This window comes from Propithecus coquereli, unplaced genomic scaffold (assembly GCF_000956105.1).
Source record: "Propithecus coquereli isolate 6110/MARCELLA unplaced genomic scaffold, Pcoq_1.0 Scaffold85, whole genome shotgun sequence".
Taxonomy (NCBI): Eukaryota; Metazoa; Chordata; class Mammalia; order Primates; family Indriidae; genus Propithecus; species Propithecus coquereli.
Genome location: NW_012154729.1, coordinates 1606265 through 1625746, shown reverse-complemented (window position 1 = coordinate 1625746; position 19482 = coordinate 1606265). Strand labels below are relative to the sequence as shown.

General features: G+C 38.3%; 1 protein-coding gene across 3 annotated transcripts in view; it reads right to left on the bottom strand.

Annotated features, from left to right (window-relative positions):
• The window catches only part of ANKS1B (ankyrin repeat and sterile alpha motif domain containing 1B), a 1021409-nt gene that overhangs the window by 629571 nt on the left and 372356 nt on the right, over positions 1–19482 (bottom strand). For all 3 annotated transcript variants that reach the window (XM_012664020.1, XM_012664018.1, XM_012664019.1), the window contains exon 10: positions 18710–18875. In XM_012664020.1, the coding sequence (XP_012519474.1) occupies positions 18710–18875 (166 nt within the window). The remainder of the gene's footprint in view (positions 1–18709; positions 18876–19482) is intronic.

The following is a 19482-nucleotide window of genomic DNA, read 5'->3' as shown; positions in this document are numbered from 1 at the left end:
TCTATGCTAAAGGGTGGAATGACCGACCAGCAACTTCAAGTGGATATTCAGTGTTTGATCAACTCCAATCTGCATAGACCTTTGGTCTTACCTACACCAGAGAAGTTCTTCTAAAGATCCAACAACTCTAGAGCTAAAAGGACATCAAAAAGTTCAAGATCTTAACTCAACTATGAAAAGCGGCCCAATGAATAGACTGGTAGGAGAATGTGCTCTCTCCCCTCATGCCCTTACTCTTCTTGTTTCTTCCCCATCTTCAACCCGTGGCAGGAAAAGGGTTTTTATTAATAGTAAAATAGTTCATAAGAATTATGCAGCAATCAATGAGCAGATTAGTAGGAGAAAAGTTTGCTTGTCCTATAGAGTCTCTACTCTGAAGGCTCTTAAGGATTTCAGGGAAATGTGAGAGTCATTGATAGTAGAATTTTACTTTCCTTCTCCCTGACCGGGAAGTCTTGACTAGCAAGACTGAACTAGAATCCTAGAGAAATGCACAGTAAAGAAAATGAAAAAGGGAGGCCAGAGGAGTTGGATCCTCTCCCAAGGCTGACTTTTATAAACTAAATGGTAAGCAAATCAAGAAAATAAAAAATTAAATAAAATGTTTTGTACCACATTGGCAATTCATGGATTCTCCTGATTTGCTAATGCATTTGTTCAATTGCATTGAATTTGTTCAAATTGCTAATGAATTTGTTCAATAGTGTCTGTGGTTGCTTTTGTGCTACACAGCAGAGTGATTGAATTTGGTTCAATTTTTACCCATATTTTTGTTCTCTAGGTTCTATTTGTTTTGAGTCCCATTTTGGGTTCTATGCTTTCCCTTTGGTCTTGACAACAAATTCTTTTCTCTGGTTTTACTCTCAGTGGTCTTTTGTATTCATCTTCTGTATCTTTCTGCTCATTCCAAAATGATGTAAACTCCTAACCTGACCAGCCACACTCCAGCACTAGCCTGCCAGGCTAGAACCCTAAGTAGGCACTGACTCCCCGCTACGGGAAGTTAGAAAAAAAAACTTGTTTAAACTCCAGACAAAAGTATCATAGTAGTTGGAGGAGAAATGACATTTGTTTTTCCATATTACAGAGTTAAATTCTAGTAATAGTCTTCCACATTCAAGGAAAAATAAGTCTAATATCATCAGACTCTGCTATAGCCTTTAATAACTCATATCTATCATTTATGAACTTCCGTTTACTCTTAAAATTATCAAGGCATTAGCACATGTCTCCCAATCTTGCTTTCTACCCTAAGTCTACCATCTCTTGCAAACCTTCAGTTTGTTTGTTGATGTTTCATCAATCACTTAAGCCCAGAAAAGTTTTGATTTCTACTCATGCGATCTTTCCATGTCTAGGGCTAAACCATGTCCTTCCATATGAACAGTAACTACTTAATATAGACAATTAATCTCTAAAAACCCAGTCTTCCCTCATTTACACTGCAGTCCAGTTCCCCTGAGACCTATAATCCTTTTATCCATCTAATTTCATCCAACCTATCAACTCCTTTCTGTATTCACGTGTTTACTTATTCAGCTTAAACACAATGGTTGATCATTGAATAACTCTCTTGCCAATAATTACAGTCCTCTTGTTATTTCACCACACACACTGAGCAAAACCCTATTCCTATTTGCAATTGTCACTTTCATGTGCCACCCAGATTCAAATTCTGATCTGAAAGATTGACTCCCCTCGCTGTTTGAAGTGTTGCTGGCAGATAGTCTTCAGTTGTCAGCTTTCTTTTGGAATTGGCTCAGCTGAAGAGAGCTGACTGATGCAAGGTCGTGTCCCCTTCCAAGAGCAGCCTCCTTTCCATGTCAGGTCAACCACAGGCATACAAATGTCCTATCCTATCACCAACTTGGCATGACTTTGGAGGGTTCCCCCAGCTCCAGAGTTCCCCAGGAAGGCTTTGGATGGCTACATTGAGATTTCATCACAGCCCGACCTCTCCTGATGCCTTTTCCTCTTCCCTTCAACAAGTGTTGCCTTCAAGACCACTTGGCTAGTCTCCTGTATGCTACCCTCCATCTCAAAGACAGCTTCCTGGTGAATCCATCCTGGATTTAACCCAATCAGATTGCTCTCAGTAGCCCCTTTTTCATCTTTTTAAATAATTAGATACTAATCAGTAAAAGAAAAACCATACAATTGGTAGAAATTAATGCTATCGAATGTTTGATATGCTCTTACAAATAGCTCATGTGATGAAAAAAATACTCCGATAGAAAACTGGACCAAAAACTACCACCACCACTCACAACAACAATACAAATAAAAAGGTACAAAAAAAGTACAAGTAAACGTATAAACCTTTTGGCTCAACTGCTCAAGCCTTTGTATTGGAGGTATGGATAGCAGACAATCTTCTGGTTTTAATTAATGTGAAAACAAAATATTCCCAAAGCTAAACATTCAAACAGCATAATGTGGTATACAGTGATAAATGAGCCCAATTCTGTCGTAAGGTTCCACACATGCCTCCCAGTTTGTTGTGGGTTCTTCCAGGAATTCATAGGGAAAAAAAGGAAAGTTATGTGAATTCATCTGTGTGTATGCGTATCATACATACATCATTTTCTTATACAAACGGAAGCACAAGTATTATACTTATGATAATAGTTTGCGTTAGTCTTATCCAAGATCTGTTTTATATCCCAACCTATTTCCCTTTTTGCTATCTTGCCTTCTAATTTTTGATAGGAAGCTGGATGTTTCCACATTAATTGATCAGTTAACTGAGCTGCAGGTAACATAAAACTTCTCTTTAATCAGCTTAAGCAATGAGGACACTGATTATTCTACGTAAAAGGAAGTCTAGAATCAAGGTGGCTCCCAGCACCAAACATCAGGGCTCTGGCTCCTTTTCTATGTGGCTCTTTCAGTTCTGCCCTCCTCTGTGTGATGCTGGACCTCTGGCTGGGAAAAGATGGTTGCAGCAGCTCCCAACACCATATTAGACAAGATAATAAAAAAATGAAGTAGATTAAGCCAGGGCACTTGGGAGTGGCTGTCCTGCCTCTATTACACTCATGCTTCCACGGAGCTTGTGGCTCACTCCTTTCCCTTTAAAAAGCTGAAGCAGGTGCTTTTGCGTGGCCCTGGGGACAAAAGCTACCACCTCCCCTGAGGGAGGGAGGGGCTGGCAGTCCTCTCCCCAAGCTGTCTCTTCTGGGAGTAGCCTACACTCCCTGGAGGTAAGTCCCTGGCACAACCACAGCCACCCTGCTGGAGCATTTCAGCCAGAAGCCCCAGCCAGTCTGGTAGCCCTGCACATGGCAGGTTGAGCTGCTTCCGCCACATCTGCTTCAGCTGGGTCAGGGTGAGAGCTGGGAATCTGGGCGCTTTTGTGCCCCCAGAGGATGGAGACAACCGTCACTGCCGAGAAAGGGAAGTGTGAGCAGCTAGTGCATTATACAGCTGCCTGCCTCTACTAATCTCGTCAAGACGTTATAGGCTCACAGTGCTTCCATCCTGCCTGAACATTCTTCTGGAGCAGAAGATCATCCTACCCCACAATATCACAGCCAGCGCCTAAACTCAAAGAGGCTTGAGGGCAAGTATTTCAGTCTGGTCTTGGTTTGGTCCCCCCAGGACTCAAGCACACCATTCAGGGGCCTGGGAACTGGGGATTACCTAACCAAGTCTACCACCACGGTACCTGAACACTGGCCAAGGGGTCTGAGGTCCAACTGACTCAAATTGCCAGCAACACCATAGTAAGTACACACCTGCATGAAACTAAAGGCAGTGTACCTCTCCCCCTCTACGTTGAGCAGCACATCTCCTGACAGAGGGTAACAGGTGAACTGCAAAGCTCTCTGTTTTGAGCTGAGGGAAGAAGCTCCAGATGAGAAGGAACAAGCATAAGAACTGTGGCAATATGAAGAAACAGACTCTTTTGATGTTCCAAAGTATCACACTAGCTCCCTAGCCATAGAATCCAACCAAAAGGAAATTTCTGAGCTGTGAGATATGGAATTCAAAACACAGATTGCAAACAAACTCAATGGGATCAATGAAAAAGAAACCAAATAAATAAATACAAAGAAACCAAATAAATAAATTTAGGACATGAATAAAAAATTCACTAAAGAGATTTTTGAAAAACAGAACTTCTGGAAATGAAAGAGTCCTTTAGGGAATTTCAAATGATAGTGGAAAGTCTTAACAACAGAATATACCATGCAGAAGAAATAAGGGAAATATTAGTCTTTTATTTTAAAAACAAAAAAAAAAATCTGGATTTTTGAACTACCAGCAGGAGCACCACATGTTGTGATAGAAACTAATTTTTTTACATCTAGTTGAAATTCTTATTTCACTGATGCAAAATATTTTAAAATCAGGTAAAAATCTATTTCATGAATTCAATTATTTAGGTTATAAATTTTAACTCTATTTTTTGCAAATTTGAAAGTTCTTTGAGACAAAGTGTACCCAAAGTATTAATTAGGCAGTGTCTCATATCTCATGACTTACCTATAGCTAGTGAAAAATACCTGCAATTAAAAAAAATGGAATGAATTAACATTTGACAGCATTAGAAAGATCCTTGTATTCTAGGAGAAATTGTTTGGTGGCTTATTTGAAGAACTTTCACTTTTGGTAAAATATCTTTACTAGTTTTTTCTTCATAATTTTCAAGCAAAATTTTCACTACTAAAAAAATTTCTTTTACCAGATCTCAGCTAAAAATTGTTTGCCTTGTGTGCAAAAAATCCAATCCATTTTATAGCTGTACAAAATTATAGGCTCAAATCTTGCTAAAAATTGTTTTAAAATGTTTTATTGGACACATAATTCTGATTTCAGGCAAATAATTTTTACTGATTCTTTTTTTAGAGCCAATTTCTCACCAAATTTACTATGTATTTGTTGAATATATCTCTTATTGCCCATTTGATTATATGTAAAGTTTTATTAGACAATGAACAGCCATTGTCTAACGAATATATAGATATAAATGTCTATACATAAAAAGATACATATTATTATATATCTCTTTTAATGTGTTTAGCCTCCATTTATATTTTGACTAATGCTATCACTTCAATACCTTTCTTTAGGTTGGTATTGTTTAATCTTTTTTATTTTAACTCCTTTTTTTCCTTCTATGTCACTTTGGTTTAGGTTCAACTTCTATAAAAAGCATATAGCAAGATTTTTAAAAATTGCAAGCAACATGATCATCTTTGTCTTTCATTAGTTATTTTCTCTTCTGTGTTTTTACTTTGCCATGCTTATTCTTTGCTTCACTTCTTTTTTTCCAAAACTAGGTACATTTTAACTAATAAATTATTCCTTTATTCTTTTATTTCCCATTGCTGGTTTGGAAGATATAAATTACGTGCCTAGTTTTTAGTGATTTCTCTCAAAATTTTTACCAAAAATGTTTTTAACAAAAATCAAAAGTCATTAAGTATCGTTGATTCTCTAGTTCTCTAGCATACCTTACTGAACAAAAACCTCTGTCTTCCTTCTTTTTATTGTCTGGAAATTTAATATGCCCCCTCGCTTATTTTCAGCACTGAGCCTGATTTCTGGCCCCAGCCCAGCGAAGCTCTTTCAGACCCCATTACCTTTTAGAATGCAACGCCCTGCTGCTCTGCCCACTTCTCAGCCAAGTCACCGGCTGGACTGCCACTTAGGTCCCACTTTCTATTTTGTGTTTCTGATCCAGTTGAGCATGAGACACTTTGTTTCTCAACGCAACTAGAATTTATAACTTTCTATTTTCTATTTTATCCTTCATTATTGTTTTGGTGCATTGGGTCAGAGGAAATAGGGGAAGAGTTGCTTTAACAAAAATTTGACAGATCTTGCCAAGTTGATGGAGCATCTTATGCTTCTATAATAAGAAAAATGTTTAAATTAATTTAAAAATGAATAGAATACAAATGTATATACACCAAATGTTCACATTTATGTAAAAACTATGCGCAGCAAAAAAAAAAAAAGCAAAAGAAATATACTAGAATGTTAACATTAGTTGCTCTGATATGTATGGATAAGTATGATATGGAAAAAGCACTTTTCATCCTTTTTACTTTCTATACACTGAACAAAATTGCTAAAATAATTTATTCAATTTTATAATGAGAATGCGAGAAACTTTAAAAAGCTACTAGAAGAAAAATAAGCATTATATTAGTAGCTATGCAAAAAATTAAAAAAATACCAATCCAACAGGATTTCCTAAGGGAAACCATTAATTAAAAGATATTTAAAATGAGCTCATAGCTTTAGAAAGACTCTATGTCTCAGAATTTAGACAAATTGCTCTTTTACACATTTGGAGTAACTAAAGTATGCTTCAGTTGAAATGATGATCCCGGCTTCTCATAAATGCCTGTGACTTGCCAGCTTACTTTGAAAAGGAATGGAGAACTCAGCTGGTTCACTGCTCGCGACATATTTATGGCACAGATTTTAGCATTCTGTTATTCTCTTTTAATTTCTTCTGTGCACAGGTGAGTGGCACAGAAGACACTAGATGATTATTCGGTAATAAATTGGATGGTTCTATGGAAATTAAAAGCATAGAAAAACCTATGGGATTAAATGGTACCTGCAGTTTTTCTCCAGGTTCTGTGTATAAATAGAAGAGGATCTCCCACAGAGAATGAGTGTGGTCAAGTTTTATAGTAAAACATACAGCTCTGGATGTAATAGTGGTCTATTTGAGCCTTCTTGACTCCCAGTATCTAGGATGCTTTAAGCTTTTATTTTGCAATGTATTGTAGATAAAAGTTCTCCTGTTACGTTATGTTTAATATTTCTTCTTTTTCTTTGTGACTTACATATCTATGGGACCTGGAAAATAGTAAGTCCCCAATAAATGCTTGTGGAACAAATGAATGATTAGATGGATGAATGAATGAATGATATTATGAAAAGGGATAGTCTGAGCAGTAAAAGTGAGCACTGGGGAAGAGCTATGAATAATACAGTGAGAGTTACATGGTGATTTTTCAATGCCAGATTTGCTTTTGAATTCTCATCTCTTTCAACAAACTGTTCATCTACTCTGCTTTGGTTTCCTCAACTGCAATATGACCTATGATGATAAATGTGATGAAATGATAGATCTGGAGATATTTTGTACATTAATTATTGACTGAGATTAAATGATGAAATTACTTTTAATTCTCTATTTGTTAAATTATTCAAGCCTGGTCTATTAATACCACAAAATAATACCTAAGAATAAGCTATTTTTGTCTTTTTCATTTTTTTATAAATTGCTTCTGAAAGACCGATGGAAAAACAATCTATTATAAGTGTTTTATTTGGGTATTCTAATATAAATATAAAATGCAATGCACTAGATAAAATCTAGTATAAAATATAATTAATGTAAAATTGTTACTTTTTAAATGTATAGTGTAACTGTAATTGTGTGTCAGTTAATTTGTTAATGTTATTTACTTAGAGTATAGGAGTACCTAAAGAGAGAACTGGTAGTCTTAGTATAATATTACATGAACAATACAGTATCTATGGAAAAGAATATAAAATAAATTAGTGAGCCTGCAGTAGACGTATCTGACATGTCTAGGCAATGTAGGGAGGGGGAAAAGGTGTTAAATACAGAACTACAAGCATTATATAAGATTTCTGTAAGATTATGTTTTCAGTATAAAACTATTTCCAATTTAATGCTGTGTGTAGCAACTGCTAAACAGAACAAAATGACTAAGAGTAATTCCATGAAGTAACAGCTTAATCATTAGAATGGGCTGAAATTACACAATTGTGAACTCCCATAGCTATAATGATACTGCCTGTTTTAGGAGCACTGAAAATACCTCTTGTCAAGGTTCCAACTACATATGAAAGAAGATAACCTAAATTAAAATATTATGAAGTATAAGCAAAAATAGTAGTTAAAAACCTGCATCTTTAATAGATGAAGGGTCATTGCAGAAGTTTCAGGGCAATGATGCAATCAGATTTGTGATTTTAAAGATTACTTTGGCTGCAATGTGAACAATAAATTCAAGGAAGGCAAATATGTCAATAGGAGGTTATTAAAGTAATCCAGAAGAATGATTGGTGATGACAAAGATTCAGAGAGTCAGATAAATTTGAGGGAGAGAGAGCAAATTACAGAATTACTCTCATCCCACTACTCATTCCAGTTAAAAACCACAAGCCTGATGACAGACTGAACATGGGGTGGCAAGAGTGACACTCAGGTTGCTATAGTCAGATGAAGGATTAAGTCATTTACTTAGATAAGGAACCTGGCATGAAGAACAGAGGCAGAAGACATGAGAGTTTAGCTCTGGATATGTTAGGGTCAAGGTACCTTTGAGACATATAGGTGGAGACATTGAATAGACAGTGGATAGATGAATGGATGGATGGATGATAGAGGGATAGATGGATGGATGGATGATGGATGGAGGATGGATGGAGGATGGATGGATGGGCTTGGAGTTAAGAGAAATGGCCTGAACTGGGGAGAAATATTCAGGAGTCTTCAGCATGTTGATTATAACAGAAGCCATGTATAATCGAGATAACTTGGGAAGAGAAAAAAGTAAAAAGAATAGGTAAGACTTTTTCTGAGCCTTGAGGAACTCCCAATTTTTAGAGCCATGCAGAAAAACGTCAGCTGTCAACATAGAGAGGGCGCAGCATAACAAGACGAAAATCTGCCCTGGAAGGCAAAGGGAAGAAAGGGTGTCCAGATGGAGGTGTCACCAACCGGTGCTGCTGAGATGTTTAGAAAAAATGAGGAATAAGAAATGTCCTTTGGGATTTTGTGACATCAAAGTCATCGGTATCTTTAGAAAGCACATTTCAGCAGAGTATGGAATGGAAACCTGACTAAGGTGGGCTGAGAAGTGACAAGGAAGAAAGAAAATGAACATACTGAGAGTGTGGGGGTAAAGAGAGAACAGTAGCTGAGTCATCAAGTGGAGTCAAGAAACTTTTTACTTGTTGTTTAGTTAGTGTTTTTATTGTTAGTTGTTCTTGATGTTTGTTATTGTCTTTCAAATGAGAAGGACTTCAGCAGATTTAAAGGTTTATGTGCATGATCTAGTAGAATAGGACAATGAAAAATACATGAGAGAGAACACAGGAATGCAGGGGTGAAATGCCTGAGAAGGCAGAGTGCTGGAGCGCAGAGGATGGAGCCAATCTTGGACAGGAGGAGGAAAATCCCTCTATTTGAGGCAGGAGCAAGAGGATGGCTACAAGACAGTTGTGTTTATACACTTAGTGGAGGAAGTTAACAAAGTTCCATCTGATAGCTTCTCTTTTCTTTATGAATTAAAATATACAAGGCCATCTGCTGAAAGTGAGAGACAAGGTAGGAAAAGTATCTGAGGTTTGCGGAGAGTCACAGAGAGCAAGAATGGAATGTGAAGGAATGTGGAAAGTCCACTTGAATTTGATGAGCATGAATCTGTGAATTAGTGAATGTTTACCTTGTTGTTATACATACTCTGACATTACAGGAGAAATTTCCCAACAGATATGATGCACATCATAAAAAACCCAGATGCCCACATCATCAATTTAACAAGAGTTCATTATATTTTTAGAAATCCTATTAGTCTGCTATCCATGTTATTCACATACAGTGCAAGTAAAATTGATTTGATTGGATAAAGAGTATAATATTCTTTGCTTAGAATGTTTTTTTCCAAATATAACAAATTTCCACCAATTTGAGCTAATTGAGATGATTACATTTTCAAAGTAGTAAACTGTCTACATGGATGGAGGACACGGTTAATTTACCAGGATTTCAGTTCAGGCACTGCTGTTCCAGTTTTCTCTCTTTGCCCCTCCATAAACTAGCACTGGGTTACAAATTCACCGTGTAGATAGCTGCTTTGATAAATGGCTAAGACAGCACCAAGCACAGAACAAATGCCAAATAATTAATTACTTGTGTGATAAAGATGGTTCTTATCAGTAAGGCCAGTATTTGTAGGTAAAAGAATACTTCCAAGGGACTCGAAAATAGTTTGCTCTCTTAAATGAGTTAAACATACCCACAGAAATCATGTTGACATTACCTACTTGCTTAGCAGAGATAAACATTTGTTCTAGTCCAGTCTGAATTCTTTTAATTTCAAAATTTGGCATTAGAATTAAGGAAGCTTCACCATTTCAAAAAATATTTAGGTATAAACAAGTGACAGAATCACCCTCACACTCCTGCCTATTTCAGATGTTGGGGGAGGTGGAGTGGAGTGTGGAGGATTATTCTATAGACAACATTTCCATTCCAGGTTAACCACAGTCCAGTAAGCACATTAGCAAATGGAACAGAGGTAAGCAAAACCCACACTATCCAGGCGTGCAGCTATTGAGTGTGACTTTTTCTACCGGAGATCATCTATTCTCTTTCAACAGGACTGGAAACAGACTTCGCTGGTATTGTTGTAAATTTCTCATTAATCAAAATGGATTTATTGGGCACCCATAGTGCGCAAAGCCTGTACTAAGTGATTCAAAATAACAGGTTGCCTAGTTACCATAAAATGGAAAAATTCCCCTGGGAAGGTTAAAATTAAGGAAAGGGAGATTTAAAAAAGATTATCTTTGATGGCATCTGACTATTTCATAAAGCCTTTTACTGCCATTACAGCCATTTTCTTTTAAAGATAATATTCATTCATGTAATTATTCATTCATTTACACAACTGAGTCACCACCATGATTACACACGGTCCTTTGCTGGATGCTATAAGAGAAACAAAGAGGATTCAATATTGGCTGCAAAGACAGGAGTCTTAGAAAACTTGCCAAGCAAGTACTGGACTACTCTTGATCATTATTTAATAAGCCCAGTTCTAGAGCAATAATCCCATTCTTCACTCCATATGAAATCTGTAGTTATCGAGGCATTAGTAAAATGTTCTTTTGGAAAAGTATTCCTCATTTATTTCCTGGTTGGAATAAAATCTTGCTGAATATAGATCAACTAATAAGTTGCTTTTATACTTTAATTGTGGATATGATGTTTTTTTTCTTGTGGTCAAGATGAGACCTGTTTAGTTAATAAACATCTAGTTAATAAACACAAGAAGAGACCACAGAAAGGGAACTTCACTATGATTTCCTAAGAAAATGCGGATTGTATATACGTGCATGACATTGCCAGTGACAACCCAGACCCTCAGCTTCTTAGCCTCTGAGATAAGCAGGCCAGGCTGGTTCTGGTCTGTATGAACGGGCCCAGGCATCCTTGTCGGCCTCTCCCTCTTACTATGCATTGGATTTGTGTGCTGAGTTATAGTCCCTATATTGGTTTCCCAGGGCTGCTGTAACAAAGCACAGCCGTCCTCCAGCATCCCTGGGGGATTGGGTCCAGGACCTCCCAAGGATACCAAAATCCATGGATGCTTAAGTCCCTTCTATAGAATGGTGTAGTATTTGCATATAATCTATATATCCTCCCCTGTACTTCAAATCATCTCTAGATTATTTATAATACCTAATGAAATGTAAATGCTATATAAATAGTTGTTATACTGTATTGTTTAGGGAATAATGACAAGAAAAAAGTCAGTACGTTTTCAGTACAGATACAATCATCCATTTTTGCTTTTCACCTATTTTTAATTTGCAGCTGGTTGTACCCACAGATGTTGGAACCTGCAGATACAGTGGGCCAGCTGCACTACCAACTGAGTGCCTTAAGCAACAGGAATTTACTGTCTCACGGAGCTGGAGCCTGAAGGTCCAAAATCAAGTTGTTGGCAGGATTAGTTCCTTCTGAGGGCTGTGAGGGAGAATCTGTTGCAGGCCTCCCTCCTTGGCTTGTAGCTGGCTGTCTTTTCTCTGTCTCTTCACATTGTCTTCCCTCTATGTGTGTCTGTCTCTGGGTCCAGATTTCCCTTTTATAAGGACACCAGTCATGTTGGATTAGGGCCCACTTACTGACTTGACTTTATCTTGGTTACTTCCATAAAAGACTCTTATCACCAAATTTTCTAAATATGGTCATACTCTAAGGTAATAGGGTTGGGATTCCAACCTTTCTTTTTGAGGGAAAGGGCGAGGGGGTGCACAATTCAACCCGTAAAAGTCCATCTCTAGACCTGGTCATCCCTCAGTATCTCTCCCTCGATCTCTCTCTCTCTCTCTCTCTCTCTCTCAAAGCTTCCAAGTACAGTTCCTCCATAGAGTAGTAATCCCCATTTTGTCTGTAAGCCTAAGCCATGTTATTCAACACAGTTGCCCTAAAGCTATGGAGTGCATTCCCTGAGATATGATTCTTTCATTTCCTGTCCTACTTATTCTCCAACTGTCAGAATCTCCAATAGGAGAAGGGATGAGCTTTGCTCCTACACACCCCTCAGCTTTGTTTCTCCTTCCCCTTCTTTGCCGGCATTGCCTTCGTCCTAGTCACCAATGTTTCTTACTGAGATTGCACATTGATCCGCTAATTAATCTTCCTGCTTCCAACCTCATCTCTGTCCAATTTATGTTCCACATTGCTTCCAGAGAGATCATTCTAAAACAAAAACATGGTTATGTCACATTCCTGCTTCAGATCTGTCAGTGGTTCACCTCTGCTGTCAGAGGAAATCCAGTCTTCTGTGTATCACTTCTCATTCCTTATGCCTCCTACCCTGGTAACATTCTATGCTCCAACCATGCTAAGTGGGCATAGCCTCTGAACACGCTCTGTTCATCCACCCCTCTGGATCTCTGCACACACTGTCCCTTGCCTGGAGTGCCATACAGCTCCCATTCATCCATCGAACTCTTCCTTCCTTGAGGCTGAGATCAGGCAGCATCTTTTCCAGCAAGCCCTCATTCACATCCCTCCCCTTCTACCCTCTTGGGTACCTTATGCTTACCTCACTCATTGCACTTATTATGCTTACTTCTAATACATCCTAAGCTCCTAAATGTCAAGACTTGGACCTTTCACTCGGTTTCTTCTGCAGAATTCTAGCACAATGCCTAGAACAGAGGTACTCAATAAACGTTTATAGAATGGATCAGGAACTGCAGGGTAGTTACCCACCCAGTTCAATTTGAGGGCCTCTAAAAGATTCATGTGCATCAAGAAATGTCTCCACATCTGTAAATCCTACCTTTAGGCAATAAAGGACTTAGCAACAAAGTGAATACATGGTAACTCCAACAGAGGTCAGTAACTTCCTGAAGTTTATCAGCTTAATTGGTCCTAAGGCGGAAATGCAGAGCTAGGTATGAGTCATAAGGGACTAGTCATAGCAATGTGAGAGACTTGGAAGTAATAAGATTGATGCAAAACCTAAGCTACAGGTTGATGAAATCAACAGAGGAAAAACACAAACTCTTTCCTCATCCAGCCAGAAAAGAGACAGTTATGTTGATGCTGTCTTGTACCTACTGTGGTGGGTATGGAGGGTAATACCGTGGGGTTCGCTTGCTAAGTTTCCAGATAAAATTGAACAGACATTTCTCTGATCTGTATACATCTCTATTTCCATAATTTAAAAAATATCACACAAAACTTCCATTTTAATTCTGGACTCCCTCACCCCTAGAATTCATAATCACAGCCCAAAGTTCAAAGACTACCAATCATTATTAATTAAGCCTGGGTCAACTGAGCAAACTGGCTTCTTCTATACTAAATCCAAGTGATTAAACACAATTGGGGAATATCATATAACCATGTAAATTAACTTACCCACTTAGAAAGCAACAACAACAACAAAACAACTCAGGCATTGTAGGAGTCTATAGTTTCTAAAAGCGGCAGCAAGAGTATCTTCTTGCTGGACTCAGTGGCTCAAACCTGTAATCCCAGCACACTGGGAGTCCAGAGTGGGAGGACTGCACGAGGCTGGGAGTTCCAGACCAGCCTGGACAATGTAGCAAGAACCGATCTCTACAAAAAAATTCAAAAATTAGCTGAGCGTGATGGCGTGTGCCTGTAGTCCTAGTTTCTTGGGAGGCTGAGGTGGGAGCCCAGGAGTTTGAGGTTACAGCGAGCTATGATCACACCACGGCACCCCAACAAGACCCTGTCTCTAAATAAATATTTAATATTTTTTAAAAAGAATATCTTGTTATAATGTGACTTCAGTTAACACTCTCCCATCAAGGGGAGGCAGAAATTAAATTCCCTCCACTTAGATATAGGCAGGCTCTTGACTAAAACAGCAGTGATGTTGCCTTCCAAGGCTAAGTCACAAAGGCAATGCAGCTGCTGCCTCATTCTCTTAGGATGTTGCCCTTAGAATCCCGTTACCTACCATGAGAAGGTCCAAGTAGGCTCTGCCAGCCATATGAGTAAGAACCTTGCGAGTAGATCCTCCAGCACCTAGTCTAGTTGCCCCAGTTGACACCACTTGGAATAGAGACAAGCTCTCCCTGCAGAGCCCTCCCCAAATTACACATTTAAAAACAAAATGACTTGTTGTTTTAACTCACTAAGTTTTGAGGTGGTTTGTTAGCAGCAACAATAACCAGAATAGATTTCCATAGTCGGAAATGGGGAGCTGCCAGAATGAAAACTTGAAACAAGTGGCATGAGCACTGAGACTGGGCAACAGGCAGAAGCTGGAAAAGCCTCCAAGCCAGTGACTGTGAAAGCCAGAATGAAGGGCCAAGGCGGAGATTTGTGGAAGCCTAAAGAGCTGTGAGAAAGCAGTTGGTGAAATGTAAAGGAAAGAAAACGTAACTGGAAACTGAAAACAAGGTCTCTTTTCTCTCTGCAGTCTTTTTCTTAGATGTGATTATTTACCCATGGCAAAATCTAAGACTCACTCACTGTCACTCTGTGATGCACAAAGAGGAGGTCACGTGAGCACACCGTGAGATGACAGCCTTCTACGAGCCAGGAACAGAATCCTCACCAGAACCTGACCATGCTGTTACCCTGCAGATTTCCAGCCTCCAGAATGGTAAGGTAATAAAAATGATACAGCTTCCACCTGGTTCTTTTGGGATGTTTACTTTCAGAATATAGCCAGTATGTCTGGAAGAAACCCAGGCAGTCCACGGAGAGGAAAAAAGACCCCTATTGTATATCTTCAACCAAGTTCTCAGTTTATAGCCAATGCCCACTTGCCAGTCATGTGAGTAGACTATCTTAAAAGTGATCCTCTATTCCTCGTTGAGCAATCCCAGCTCAAATGATATAGACAGGCAAGCAGTCCCTAACAAATGAAACCTGCCAAACTTGTAAATATGTGAGCAAAATAAATACTGACTCGTGTCAGTATGTTTCTGGGTGGCTTTTTACTAGCAACAGACAACTGATACAGGCTTCATCTCCTTTATAAAGTCTTCCTCAAGCTCTTCAGTAAGGTTAAATGTTCATCCTTTCCGTTCCCTAAACACTCTTTGTGAAACATCATTTTAGCATTTATTATAATCTATTGAATTTAACTGTTCATTTTTCTGCCTCCCTGTGAGCTCAAGAGCAAAGCCATGACTTTTTTTAAAAAGTACCTCCTTAATATTACTTTTATCCCATTCCCTCTCTCTCCTCTTCTTCTGGAACTTTGATTAGACATGTGAGAACTTTTCAGAGTATCCTCCAAGTCTTGTCACCTTCTCTCTCCTGTTTTCTACCACTTTGTCTCTCTGTAAAACATTCTGGAAAATTTCTTCTGGCCTAATTTCCAGTTCACTAAATCTCTCTTTAGCTGAATCTTATCTGTTGGTTTCACCCAACCATTGAGTTTTAAATTTGGGGTTTGTTTGTTTGTTTTGTGTGTGTGTGTGTGTGTGTGTAAGTTATTGTTTTTTTAATTTATAGAAATTTATTTTTTTCTCCTACATATGCCTACAAGCTTATCTTTTCTTGATATTAGCACAGTCGTTTTAAAGTCTGCACCTGATAATTCCAGTATTTGAAGTCTTCTCAGGTATGAATCTGTTCTTCTTCATCCCTGTTGGTTCCTGTTTGGGGTTCCTTTCCTTGTAGATTGAATTACTGTAAACTACTAATTTGAACAGGGAAAGTATTTATAGGAATTATTTGGGGCCTAGGAAGAAAGTACATTCTTCTGTAGAGAGATTATATTTGCTTCTGCTTGATGCCTGAGACTATTATTTTAAATTCATGGATTGACATTTTTTGGACCACCTAGATGATGTGAATTTTGGGTGTAAATGTGGATGAAGGCCAGTTTGTAGTAATAACTCCTCAGGAATTTCCCCCTTGTTCTGCTCATGACAAATCATCTTTCCTTGCAGTTCCTTCGGGGTGGGAGATATGGAACAGGATTATTTCTGATTCCTGTGAGGGAATAGCCCTTGGAATCCCATATCTAAGGGAGAAAAATTTTATATTAGATTCCCCACACTGAACAGGCATAGAAATTTGTTTTCTGTGTCCTAATCCATAGAGGCCTTGAGCACCAAAGTTCAATGGCAGGTTTAGCAAATTCTCTCAGGAGCAAAGTGGCTTTAGTGCTGCACTGGCTTCCCTCCCTCCCCAGTGTTTTAGCCTGAGTATTTCTTACTAACCTACTGATAAAGAGAAGTTCCTAATTTAGATGTGATTCAATGTATATAATTTTCCTGTCAGCATTTTGATGCTTTTAAGAAGTTTTTCTTTTCTATATTTTTATCCAGGCTTTTTATTTGTTTTCAGCAAGAGAGTTGATCTGAGCCTAATCAGCCTTGTTACCTGGGTCCATGTCTTTTTCATCTTTGTATCCTCGGCATTCAGAACTGTGCCTGGCAACTGCAGGAATACAATCAATTTTTTAACTGCTGGGTGAACAAATAGCTGTCTCTTCCACTTTTTCCTTCCTTCTTCCATCATATTCCCCTATCCCCTGTGCCCTAATTAAAGCTCCTTGACATTTTTGCATATATATTTCCTGCACTTTCGTAATTTAACTGAGCATTCCCCCTGAGTACAAAATTTCTCTTATTACCTTTCTTATGGAAGAGTTCTCATTCTTATTGATTTTCCAAAGATTATGGCCAGCATTTTCACTCTTCATGACTGCTTCTGTTTCACTCACTATTCTTCTGCCTTTATTCAAAATCTGCTGCTCATCTGAAGTTTATATTATCCTGTTATGACATTCTTTTTCTGATTTTATTGCTGTCATATGTGGACTTTCACATATCTCTAGGGTTTCATCCCTTGGTTCACAATTTCTACTCCACCTGATCCCCTAATGTAAGGCAGCATAATAGCATAGTGTTTAAGAACACAAGTTGGACAACTCAATTCCCAAACCTATCTCTCATTAACATGTAACCTTGGGAGGCTACCTAATGTTTCAGTGCCTTAGTTTCCTCATCTGTAAAATGGGAATAATGACAATAGAGCCTCATAGCATTGTCAGAATTGTATTAAATAATGCATATAAAATACTTAGAATGGTATCTGACATATAGTAAATGCTCAATAAATTCTAACTATTTTCATTACTATGCTCTTATCTTACCCTACAAATCTTCCTTCTGCATTTTATGATGTATTCAACACCCTAGCCTCAGCAATGCTCAAAAATCTATTTGTTCACCTCTACAAAATCCCCTAGCCTATTATCCACAATGGCTTTTTTGGATTTTACTTTAATTCTTCTCAAGATCTAGCATTTCCCTTCTGCCAATGACCTCTTATATTATCCCAAAATTGAATCCATTTGGAAATATATATTTCAGAATTCCTCTACATTTATAACCATGCTCTCCTCTCTCCGTTCTCTGGGGAAGCAATGCCTGAGTTTTCTTCGACTAGCTGAGTCTTAACTTCCACCCATTCTGTTCTAGCTTTTCACTCTTTATCTTCCATAGCTTGCTCCACAAGAAAATTCCACCAACTTCTAAACTTGACCAAGTCTTCTTTATCCCAAAATAAACTAGCCATTTCCCTCTTGAACCTGCTTTCTTCTTATGTGACCACCACCCCTCCTCTTCTAATCTTGGTAGGATAATCTGTACTCTCCACTTCTGTTTAACTTCCAGAAAGAAGTTTTCACCACATCACTTCTAAAATTTATTATTCAAAAGTAAGCAGCAATTGGATTGCTAAACCAAAAAAAAAAAGCCTCTCTACGGAACTTTTCTTACGACTCCCTTGCAGCATCGAATATACTGACCCCTTACTGGAAACTTTCCTCCTTTATTAACTTTCACGTAATCACCCGGTGCTGAAGTCACGGAAAGCAAATAGGATGGTAGTCAAAAATCCACGTTCAAGCACAGGCCCCACCACTTACTGATCTTAAATAAACCACAGCTCTAATTTCCTTATCAGTAAAATGGGGATATTTGTCATGCTTTGTTCACTAGTTTGTAATGTGAATAAATAAAATCATGGATCTGATAATGCCATAAAAGACATAAAATACCCAAAGTGGCCACGTACATTTTGATAACTTGGAAATGGATAGGATGCAGAAAAGTATATAAAAAGACTCTTGCTACCAAATCAGCTATGAAGCCCTGAAAGGCCCAAAGCTTTATATCTGACCGAGAAGGTCAGGTTTAAAAGGTTTAAAGGTTTAAAAGGTTTAAAAGTACCTTCACCAAGGCAGTACCACACCCATGAGGGCTCTTACCAGGAAGTTAAGAAACTTTACATGAAAAACCCACTAACTTATCTGGACTCACTTCAAAATGCAAAAATGATTATTGAGAGGACACTGAGGCACTTTCCTTTTGACAACATAGAAAGAGGACAATGAAAATATTAATGATTCATCTTCACGTACACGCATGCAAATTGAATTGGTCCAATGGTAAGAAATATTACCAGTTCTTGGGGAAGGTGCCCTTGTGATTTCTAAGGAGCAAGGTTTCTTTGTAACAGCTGTGTCCATGAGATCACATAGAAAGTTCTCATTTTCTGTAGGAAATGTATCCAGAGAAGCAGATGGCACAATTTCCATAGTGTAATTTCTCTTCTTTGGATAGGACTCCTGAAAAGAAGAAAAAATTAAAACAGCTTTGTGATAAAGACACAGCCTCGTTTAATTTATAAAAACTAGAAAAGATAATTAGGCTCATCAGTTCTTCCAAAAGTGATTGAGAGCTGATGATTCATCTGTTTGAATAAGTCATACAATTGTGTAACCCCAATATCACCGGTGATATTTTTAGAAGGGTCCTTATAATTGAGTTCCTCTGAACTTATTATTGAACTACTAAAAGTCTTGTCCCTTTTTTTGTAATATATGTCTATTATCTAGCTGTGGTATAAACTGTCATTTAACTAATCAACAGTCGTTCACCAAGACTCTCCTACTCTGCCTCCCTCGTGTAGATGGCCATAGGACTCAACTTTGGCCAGTTAGACACAAGGGGAGGTTGGCTGAAAGGCTTCTGGAAAAAATATTTTCCCCAGAGAAGAAGCTTGTAAGGAGGCTCTTTCAGAGCCAAAGGCATCCCTAGGCTCTCTGCTCTGGATGCAGTTTTGATATCTGGAGCTGGGCAAGTATTTTGTGACCACAAGGCAAGAAACCTAAGATCAAAAAGGTAACAGGCCAAGAATGAAAACAGAAGGAGAAAAAGAGTCTGGGACCTAGA